The following is an 11,099-nucleotide window of genomic DNA, read 5'->3' as shown; positions in this document are numbered from 1 at the left end:
TCTCACCGTATCAGATATATTTGACTTGTGTCTACCAGGAGACACACTGCCATATGCCCCATTAGTTTGATCCTCATGTCCATGGCTGATTCGAAGTGGCTCTTATCGTTGTAAGTCTAACAAACTTTGAAGAAGTATAGCATTAACATATGCTTGTTTCTCTTGTGCCTATATGATCCGGTCATTATCTACCTTACAACTCGTTATCTCTTCTGTCAAGCTTCTCAATGTGTCAGCAAAATCAGATGAGTGCCCCACACCACGTTGCCCATCTGATGCATAGGGAGATCCTATGTAGTCTAGCACCTTGCTAGCCATTTGATCTCTTTCCTTCAATGCATAATATGTCAGATAAACCAAATCACAATAAATCAACGTACCTTAGTAATTTAGAGAGGATACCCCGTTTGCAAGTTCATCAAATCAACGTGATACATGTATAACATAATCATAACAACATATAGACATATGAAAATAAATGTATCAACACATAAACATCATTTTAGTTAGGGTCTAGTCGTCAATGCAAGGCCATATCAACAATGCGTGCTATGACTTCATGCATGACAACAACCATTACTCCATTGTACATATTTCCACATGCAATTTTCAACATGAATAAGCAATGCCAAATCAACTACACATACACATAAACACATGTAGTCGAGCATAAGTGATCAATTCTTGAATCAACCTACAAGACTGATACACATAATCAAAGATACAAGAATGTGCCCTAACATACAAGGATCTGAGTAGGCGACATAAAATCAACATGTAAGCGACATGTAACAATATGTAACCAGTCATATACTCATGACAATGCATTCTACAAACTCAACATTAAATTCTCCATGACAACCTTACTTTAAACATAATCAATCATCAAGAAAATGTAACAAGCACATGGAATGCAAGTGTAAGAGACACACATGCAACTAACATGCATGCATGACCAACACACACTGCCCATCTAGTCCGATGGGTGAACCATTCTCTGATACCAATCTGTAACACCCTCCTCCCACATCTACCCAAGTAACCATGCCAACCGGGTAAACATGCGTCGAGAGGCTACTATGATTGGATTCGACCTCCTACGTGACATTAAGGAAGTGGAATCGACGAAACACATCAACCAACCTATCCACATCAGCAACAAAACCCTTAGGAGGCATGCCAGCCACTCATACATCCTGTCCTTAGGGCCCGCTGATGTTCTGGACATCTTAGGCCTTAGTCGTTCCCATGCTATAGGCAAGAGAGCATACATAAACCCAAATTCACTGTCATAGGCTTTCTTTCCAACGACCAAAGACTAAATTTTCTAGTGCTATGCCAGCGACTTTGAGCCACTTTTTTAAGCCCAGAGCCGAGGTCACTACTCAGAATGGGATGATAACTCAGGAATAGTAAAAGAATAGGAAAATAATGATGCAAAAGAAATAAGTTAAACAAGACCTCAATCAGATCCCTACTAGCCATGACGGTCATTTCGTCAAACATATCATCAATGTATAACCTACAGGTGCAAACAACAGAATTAATTGTAGGGATATCATACTTATCTGAGAATTGCTATGAACCATTGTTCCCTCATGCCATTTGTTGCATTATCATCTATTAGGCCATATATACATTATCAATTCATTTACAAGTAAAAACATGCTGAGAGCCATACATAGCTTCTGTCATAAAACATACATATAACCAACATAATATGGACAAAAATATCATAAGCATATCAGCCATAAAATCCACATATGCATCAGTACATTTACACATGAAAATCAAGGGAATGAATTTCTCATTAATGAATACAATAAACCAACTGGAGATGGGACTGCCACATTCCACCTGACCATAGAATCGCTAAGTCAAATCTCTCTTCAGCCATTCACCTCTGTGCCATATTCAAGCATAAATGTGGGACTCATACCAAAGGAACCAAGCAAGGAAAACCGGGGCTAAACCACCTCACCCTCATTAATAGAAACTAGGCTTTACCGTAATCCATCCCGAATCACTAGGCCAACAAAATGAACACATCATAACAGGATTTACTGTGATCTCCACCCAATCACTAGGCCAAACAAGCATGGATGCCACCAGATTTATCCACTTACACCGTGAGGAATTTTCCTACCTCCTAGTCTCTAAGGCTTTACCATAATCCAAACCTGGATCACTAGACCCTAAACCGAGACCCACTCTCCAAGCTTTACCGCATATCCCAAACTAGGGATTAATAGGCCCAACGAAGAGAAAACCACCTTTTGGCTTTACCATATATCCTGCCATTCACCAACAAGGATTCCTAGGCCCACCGAGGCAACACAATCCTGGCTTTACCGCAACCCACAGTTTGGTTCAGGGGTCACTAAGCCAGTGGCTTTATTGTGATCCACAGTCTAGTTTGGGGACCACTAGGCCATGTGTTCTATCATTCAGAGATCCACCCCACTCAACTTCGAATCTTTCCGACAATCTAGCTCAACCAAAACATGAGAACCCCATCACACCATGGTTATCGGGAAATGGCAAGGCTAGGTTAAAAACACTGTTACACTTGGAAAAATTCATACCACAATAGCAAATAACTACCTTCAATACCATGCATGCCAAATATAGCAAGGAAAATACACATGCAAATCGACACCTACAATGAATCTTGCTATAGATGCTTGATCCTGCGTTTCCCTGTTTGATCTTTGCTTCCTCTTGCATTCTTTGCCTTTCTTGATCCAATGCCAAAATTCTCCAAGAAAAATCTTAGTGTCCAAGAGAGAGAGAGAGAGAGAGAGAGAGAGAATAATGAGAGAGCTCCAAAACTCAACTGAAAAAAGGTTACCAACTAATCCTCAAAAGCCTTTTTATGAATGAGGCCTCTATTTTATTCAATTTCCTCCTCACATGCAACCTATGACCTTTCACCTTACTTTTCTCCTAATTTCCATTATTTTCATAAATAAATGTGCCAAAACGCCATTTTTCCTTTCCAAAGCCTTAGTCATTGCCTTTACCAAATTCCTTAGCCATAAACAATCAAATGAACACCCACTAGGATGTATTTCACAACATTTAGCTTGGAATAAGTGTCTCATCAACCATGGTTATTATTTTTAACTTTTATTACATGAAATTTTCACCAGGGTTGTTACAGAAGGACCTTGAGGATAATGTATTTGAAGAAAGGTTGTTATAAAAGTATTCATTTAAAGTAGTTAACCTACCCTGAAGGAGTTTCACATAACTATCCAAATTCCTTTAACTGAAAAGGTACCAATGAAGAGTCTTATTGAAGATATCTACTCTATAACATAGTATATATGTTTTTGGCATTCACATTAGTCTTTTTGTAAAGGCTTGGCCTTGTGAGGACACAATGTTTTGTCCCATAGACCAAAATGTTTCATAAACATTAATAAAATTATGTTTTGATCTATTCTTTTTAATCCTTGTGCAACATATCCATCCTCATATTCCATTTTATGTTCTCATTTCATAATTTTTTAGGTCCTAAAACCTATATGGATAAAACACTTTATGAATTGTACAATGCTAACGACCCTCTATTGACTTAACCATTTAATTAAAACAAATCTTAAATCACATCTATTCCACAATGAAATTCAAGGACTTATATGGCTAGGGTAGCAAGAGGGCATTGATTAAGGATCACATAGCAAGATATGGTTGGTCAAGGCTCCTTATTCTCATTGACAACGTCATCATAGATGATTGGGCACATAGGTAAATTCCCATGAATGTGGTGAGATCTCTTGCATCCAAATATATTAAGGTGTGTAGACATTAGCTAAACCTTTCAAATCTACTTGTGAGCCCAATCTTGAGAATTTATACAATGTAATTGAGTCAATCATTAAGTTCATAACAAGAATTTGTGTAGGTGGAGAAAATAAAAGAGATATAAATAGAGTCCACTCAAACTCATGGTTCCAAGGGATTTATAGAAGTTAGCTAAACCTATTTCAATTTTAATAAGCTCGAGATTTAGAACTCTTTAATTACAACGAGCTTATCAAATAACACATTTTAAAACTTGCCAAATAACAAACTTTAAACTTGTTATATTATTCTGTTAGTACCTTACCTAAAGACGAAAATAAAATCCATGAAAACCACAACCACAACTACCCATAAAATTCCACATCTCAAACACATCAAAGCAATGTGAGTGCAAGTTATTATGAGTTGGCTACCATGTAAACCAATCAATATCTCCTACCACGTAGATTCAAATATTAGGTATATCTAAAAATTTATCATACAAATAATAAAACATAAAATATTCCATCTACTAAACTTCCTAAACTTAAAAATATAATATTTAATTAAATAAAAAAGTTAAATTAAAAATGTAGAAAAACTCATATGAATTATATATAACCAATAGAATAATAAATTATGATCAATTTATTTCAAAATCTATAACATAACACGCTTAAAATCCTTCTAAATTTTTTAAAAACTACATCATAGCTCCACCTTCGAGCTATACATAAAACACGCATGACCAATGAATAAACACCATGTTAGTAATTGAACCCACCATTAAAAACCCGCTTCTTGAATATTTAGACAAAGGCGTCCTTTCCAAATTCCCTTAGATATTTACTTTTCCGATTTCAATATATCTATATTTTGTTGTAAACCCCCTTTTTCCATTTTAAAGACCATATACATTGTATTTTTAAAAACAATAAATAAATTTAAATGTAATTCAGACGTTCTAATTGAAAAACTAACCATCTATATGTGAAAGGTTCGGTTGAGCCTAGTAAAAATTGGCGTAGAATTATTATTAAGAGTTAAATATTGACTACCATTGGCGTAGAATTATTATTAAGAGTTAAATATTAAGGTAGTTATATGAATTAAATGATTAATAAATGTAAGATAGTGATTAAAATATTTGTGTTATTTAATTTACAAATATATAATATAAATTTTGAAATAAATAAATAGTTGAGAAAATAAGATTGTATTTATTAAACTAAATATATATCAAAGAATGTTTTTAATTTATTAAATTTAAATTATTCAAAAAGAAAGAAAGAAAGAAATTATTTTAAAGTCCATGAGGCTAAAGATAGTCTGTGAGACAAATTGTTTCTTTATCTGCTTGATGTATTCTACCCTTTTTCTATGAAGGTTCAAAATAAATGCTCTCAAGGTTCAAAATAAATGCTCTCAGTTTCTAAAATGAAATGTTTTTATGTTTCCACTTTTCCGGAAGAACAAAAAAGGCATACTCTTTCCTCCCACACTTCTTTTGGCCTTTTCCAATGCCCTGTTTCACAAGGGAGTTGATAGAATTAGTCCTTAACTGAGCAATAAGAATTTTGGCTCTCCAAGAGATATTGGTCTCTATGTATGCTTTATATATTTCTATTTTTACTTTAAATAGAAATTTTGGAAGTTTTATTTTTTAGAGCACATATATTTATATCATTGTTTTTTTTAATTATACCAATAGGTATGTCTATTTTGGAATAGGGTTTCTAAAATCTTTATTTAATTATTAATAATTGTTAGGTGGATGGTAGAGATTTAACCTTTATATTATATTCTAAAATATTTCTAGTAATATACATAAATTTAAGATTGAGATTTATTTCCAAAAAAATGTGCATTTTTTGTCCTTTTAATTAAATTCATCAATAAAAAAATATCGTATAAAAAATGTCATATAAAATGAGTTATGATTTTTTGGACACATGGCATGATAAGCCATAGCATTGACTCATAAGATTGTAACAAAACCTATTTATTGATTAAGAATTTCCATAATAAAATAGGATAAATCTCACTAGTTAAAAATATAAATTTTAATTAATTTTTATCATTTTTATCTTGCTTTTAATTTTATCAACATAAAATGTATAATTAAATAAACATTTTTATATTTATTATAAATTAATACCACTAATTTTTATTAACGATTTAATTTATATAACAAACTAATTATATTTTACATAATAAATTATATATTAAATTTTGAAATATATAACATTTCAAATCAACATTCCACTTATCTTCAAAAAGTGGAAAAAAACAAAAAAACATAAGAATATTTTTTTATAAAATATATTAATTAATATACTGATGATCAAAGATTTATGAAAACCTGCAAATGTTTTCTCAACGCAAGGGAAAGGCAACACACACCCCAATAAAGATAAAATATATCACATTCAACTTATCTTTCTTAATACATACTTTACTTTCACAAAAGTTGGCATTTTTAATTCAACTTATTTTTTTGAAGACATACTTTACTTTCTGAAAAGTCGGCATTTTTAATTCAACTTCTCTTTCTGAATACATACTTTACTTTCTCAAAAAGCTGATACTCTCACATACTGTCATTTGCAGGCTCTTTTTTAATACATATTTTGTCCTCTCGCAGGCAAACACTAACACTGCCTCATCCTCTAATTCATGGCGTACCAGTAGATGGATGGAACAGCGGGGAGGCGGGAATGAGTAGGAAAGATCCTCCCGAAGATTGTTGTTGTGGAAAACCATGTGATTATTTCCATGAGAAATAATAATTTGCTCCATACAATGTGTATATATTAAGTTATACTTAAGTGGCTGCTATGAGCTGCCTGACATTGATGGGGCTGATTTCGTTGGCAGATCCATCAAAGAAGGCGTCTGTAAGCATTTGGGATACAACCTGGGTAGGATGGTACAGATCCCAGAAAACGAACTGAGTCCTGTTGGAACAATATTTGACCACCGGTAAGCACGGAATGCGGGCATTCAGATTTCCTGCGCCGCAGCAGGCGTCCTTGACATCTTTGAATCCTGTAAATTTACCACACTTATTGACATCCATATATTAATCAATTGCGATGCAAGTAAGAGAAGTGAGGTTGTGGAGCCATGAATAAAATACCATATGAAGTGGGGTTGTGAATGTAGTTAGATATGAGGCCATATGTATTACAAACAGCATATTTGAGTCCTGGGAGATTCACAGGGCCGAGATTCTGCAGAAGAGATTTTGTGGCAGCATTGAAGTTGACAGCCAAATCATTCTCCACATCGATGCAGTCCCCTGTTTTGCTCTTCTGACTGCGCTGGGACGGACTGCACCCTATGGCTCCAACACCCCCTAAAACAAGTCTCCGTGCTCCCACATTGTATATTCTCTGCATATATAATATGAATGAAAGAATAGAATGGAACTCATCATGAGGGAAGTAGATCCTACAAATGCTAAAATCTTCACCTGAAATTGGGTTGTCAATGTGGAGATCAGAAGATCTATATACTGTTGAGTGGTATATTTGTAGGGGAGTTGAGATTTTGATTTGAAATAGTTAAGGAGGTCATTGCTCCCTATAACAATTAGGATCAGAGATTTCGACACAAGCATTGCAGCTTTTTCGCTGCCCAGCTGAGCTGCCAGGTTCCCATATACTGTTGCATAATTTTCGATTTGCTTGTTCAGTGAAATGCTCCCACTCTGCAATTGAAATGCGCAGTGAAAAACATAAATCCAAGCATTAAAGCAACAGAAAAAAAGTATGTATATAGCATTCGGCCTTACACTATTTTCGTCCAGAATTCCTGCTCCTCCCGACGCAAAATTGACGCCACTCAGAATGCTGCTGATGTTCATCCCTTGTGCATTCAGGGAAAGGGAAAGAAAAGGCGGTGGGCTGCCCGCGAATCCAAGCTTCAGCGCTGCATTCAGAGGCACAATGTTAATAAACTATATGTTTTCCAATAGAAAACCAGCCTGGCAAAAATGAAATGATGAGCGAGATGGTGCTTGCCTAGAAAATCTGCAGAATTGCGACCATTGCTGAATCTGCCAGTAGCTTTACCGCCCGGATAGTCGACTCCATTGTGAGGGAAATTTGCTTTATCAAGGGACAGTCGTATATAGTTATTGTTGCCTACATCTACCAGAGAGTCTCCTAACACAAACAACGCCGGCACCAGCGGTTCTGCTGCATTAATCATCTCTATAAAACTACTTATACTCACGCAGCTTAAAATTACTGATACTAGGGCAGCGGTTGAAGCCATTGCTTGTTCTGAAATGGCTTCAGAGAGCATTGAAGAGACTCTGCTGATGATGTTGCAGAGAGCATTGAGTCTCATCTAAGGCTCCGTGTGGATATATATTTTGCACAGGAGATGAGTATACACGGCAATGGCCACATCAATGCTATCAAGCTGTAACCGTGTTTACTGATAACGAAGACTAAACTGTCCATTGCAATCATGCCGATGACTTTGTAACACTGTGTTGAGTTTGTTTGAACAACTGAAAAGCAGGCCACAGTGTCACACGTCTTGTCATACTTTTAAAAAGCAAATGAAAGGGACTATGCCTACCTTTCACTCAAAAAAAGATGAGATGAGCTGATTTTGTTGTGAGGAGCAGGCTCATCATGACATTTTTTTGATATTAGATTTTATGATTAAAAAAATTGTTTACTATGGGTTTAGTATGACACATAGTAGGCATTCAAACTGTTTTGTTGGGCTAAAAGCTCTATGTTTTGTTAGGCTAAGATAACATATTAATAACCTAAATAAAAGTGAATTTTTTTTTTTTTTAATTATAGATTATAAGGTAATTTCAAGTAATATGATATTTTTTTTTTGGGATAATAATGATGAGCGAGTCTAAAGTCTAAATTCACATATAGTAGTTAATAATAATTGTTGTTTTTACTATTAATTTGATAACTGAATTATAATAACTTTTCATATATATAATTTGTTAAAATATTGAAATGAGGTGTCTACAGAGGTCAAGAAATTGCTTGGACAGAAGTGGCTGACCAAAAAAATTTGAAAAAATCTTATAGTAGCAATGTTTGAATCATGTTTGTGATGGTGGAAATAGATTCAACACCATCAAAAACTTCTAGGCACCCAAAATCTTAAAGTTTAACATTGGTAACCTAAATTTACAAAAATCTTGCTGAACTTTCCATAATTTTTAAAGCAAATTTGCAAACTAATTAGACTACCTTATAAATTACAAATGTATTATTTCAAAATACTCACAATTTTAAACAAAATCAATTAAAATAATTAAAAAACTTTTTAAACAAAACCAATAAAAAAGTATATATATCTTAAAAGAATGGAAGAACTCTTTTTAATGGTTAGACTAAGTGCTTCTTCAACTTTAAAACATGACGAAGAAATTTCCTAACGTAGAATTTGTAAATGGACTTGGAACCTGAAACACGATGAAGAAATTTATGGTGCAAGATATGTAAAATGGGCTTGTAACCTTTTTTTATTTAATACTTTTAGGTGATTTAGGTGACATTGCAGGGCGATTAGTGGCATTTTAATTTTTCTTTGAACTAATGTCTTTTTGACGGTGGTCCAAGAGGATTGAAAATATTATTTGTTTTCGAGGAGTTCAAGGGGTGGTGGTGATGTTAGTTTTACCCAACACTTTAACTAAAGAATGTTGAAGATCGTAGACTCGGTGTTCGGGGAGTTTATGTTTTTTTATACCCTATCATAACTCAATTTTCAAATCAACAATAGAAATTTCCATCACTGGTTGTTATCCGCCAATGCAAGTTGTCTCACCACTGTTATTCAAGGAAAACCATGCCACCTGTAATTACCTGTTGGTGGTCTGTAAAGGGGTAGATTTTCACTCTTGCGAAATGTTGTAATGTCCTTGGCCACCTACCCAAGAACACTACGTAGCCAGAACCCAAAATTAACCTGCAATTCAACTAGTCAATCCATCATTATTTTTGTGAAAACATATAATCTATAATTGCCATTAATCAACCCTAGCTCATTGTTAGAGCCCACCTGTAAGTTTGTGTAAATTCCCAGGGTATTTATTGCCTATGTTTCGACCCTAGCTTTGCATTTATAAAAACAAGTATAATTAATAAACAATTCACGCGCTTCAGCCATCATTATTTACACATAATTAAAGTTTGGATGCAGCATATCATTGTAATACAACATAGAATTGTAATGCACAATGACACGTGTAATAATAATTCCAAACCATGATTAGGTTTCCAAGAGAATGTAGCACATGAACATAGAGCAATATGTATGGCGCAATAGAATTGACAGTAAATATCAACAATTAAACACATAACCTTGAAACTAGGGTTTATAAAAAAACTGCCATAATCACTGAAGGCAACACATAAATACATGGAAAAGCAACACACATAAATACATAAAAATATAAATGAACACCTAAATACATGCAAATGCTCAGAATCATGAAATTAGGGTTTCTACATAATCACTAATCTATAGAGCACAAAAGGTAGAACACTTATCAGTATAAAATGTTGACTGGCTATGGTCTCTCCATGTTCTACCCTGCCATAAACCGTGTGGTTCATAATCTCAACCACTGTTTACCTCTGATCCAAACTTGTAACTCTACAAACAACGGTAAACCAAAAAAAATTGTACCTCCACAACAAAGGTGCCAACCCAATAGTCACGTTGCTCCAAGGTTCTAGGAACCCTCCAATCTGATAGCCAAGGTGCCAACCCAATAATCATTTTGTTCTAGGGATGTTCAAGCACCCTCTAGCCACACACTGAACAACTCCTAGCTAGTATTATAACTCAAGCTCAAGGATTGCCAGCTGGTTGCTCAAGACTAAAGCCCAAAACCAATAGCCTCCTTAGAGTAATGATCATAATAATAATCCTCATGATAATAACAATGATAATGAATGCCTCTATCTCTTTACTAGGCATCTCTCTCTCTCTCTCTCTCTCTCTCTCTCTCTCTCTATATATATATATATATATATATATATATATATATATATATATATATATATGACACACACTGGGGCCACGTAGGTCCCCAAGTGTCCTCAACATCAACACCCTCTTTCCTATCACCGTGGAGTTGACCATGGAGTGGGATCTACAACCAAACTATTTAATTATTATTAAAATATGTACAAAATACATCATATTTACAATCTTGACCCTCTGATCCCTTAACCAAAACTGATAAAGATGTTTGGGCATGGTGGCCTCAAAACATATCCAATCATAACTACATGGGCACAAAGGCCACATAA

At 34.6% G+C, this 11,099-nt stretch overlaps 1 protein-coding gene across 1 annotated transcript; it reads right to left on the bottom strand.

The window, feature by feature from the left end:
• Positions 1-6,197: 6,197 nt before the first annotated feature.
• Positions 6,198-8,256, bottom strand: LOC149262899 (GDSL esterase/lipase At5g55050-like). Its single transcript, XM_089386707.1, has 5 exons — positions 7,815-8,256; positions 7,586-7,722; positions 7,265-7,501; positions 6,929-7,184; positions 6,198-6,837 (listed from the first exon to the last, which is right to left on the bottom strand). The coding sequence occupies exons 1-5, from the start codon at positions 8,143-8,145 to the stop codon at positions 6,614-6,616; spliced, it is 1,185 nt and encodes a 394-aa protein (XP_089242833.1). The 5' UTR covers positions 8,146-8,256; the 3' UTR covers positions 6,198-6,613.
• Between the last annotated feature and the right edge of the window lie 2,843 nt (positions 8,257-11,099).

Source organism: Pinus tabuliformis, chromosome 6 (assembly GCF_031772625.1).
Source record: "Pinus tabuliformis cultivar Carrire ecotype Pingquan chromosome 6, CPIR1, whole genome shotgun sequence".
Taxonomy (NCBI): Eukaryota; Viridiplantae; Streptophyta; class Pinopsida; order Pinales; family Pinaceae; genus Pinus; species Pinus tabuliformis.
This window is presented reverse-complemented; position numbering and strand designations above follow the sequence as displayed.

Bases quoted from the DNA above. Each gene is read 5' to 3' on its own strand.
- LOC149262899 (XM_089386707.1), bottom strand. From the start codon at position 8,145: ATGAGACTCAATGCTCTCTGCAACATCATCAGCAGAGTCTCTTCAATG. The intron at 7,502-7,585 runs GTAAGGCCGAAT...TTTCAATTGCAG, and splicing joins GAATTCTGGACGAAAATAGT to AGTGGGAGCATTTCACTGAA. The intron at 7,185-7,264 runs GTGAAGATTTTA...TTATATATGCAG, and splicing joins CATTGACAACCCAATTTCAG to AGAATATACAATGTGGGAGC.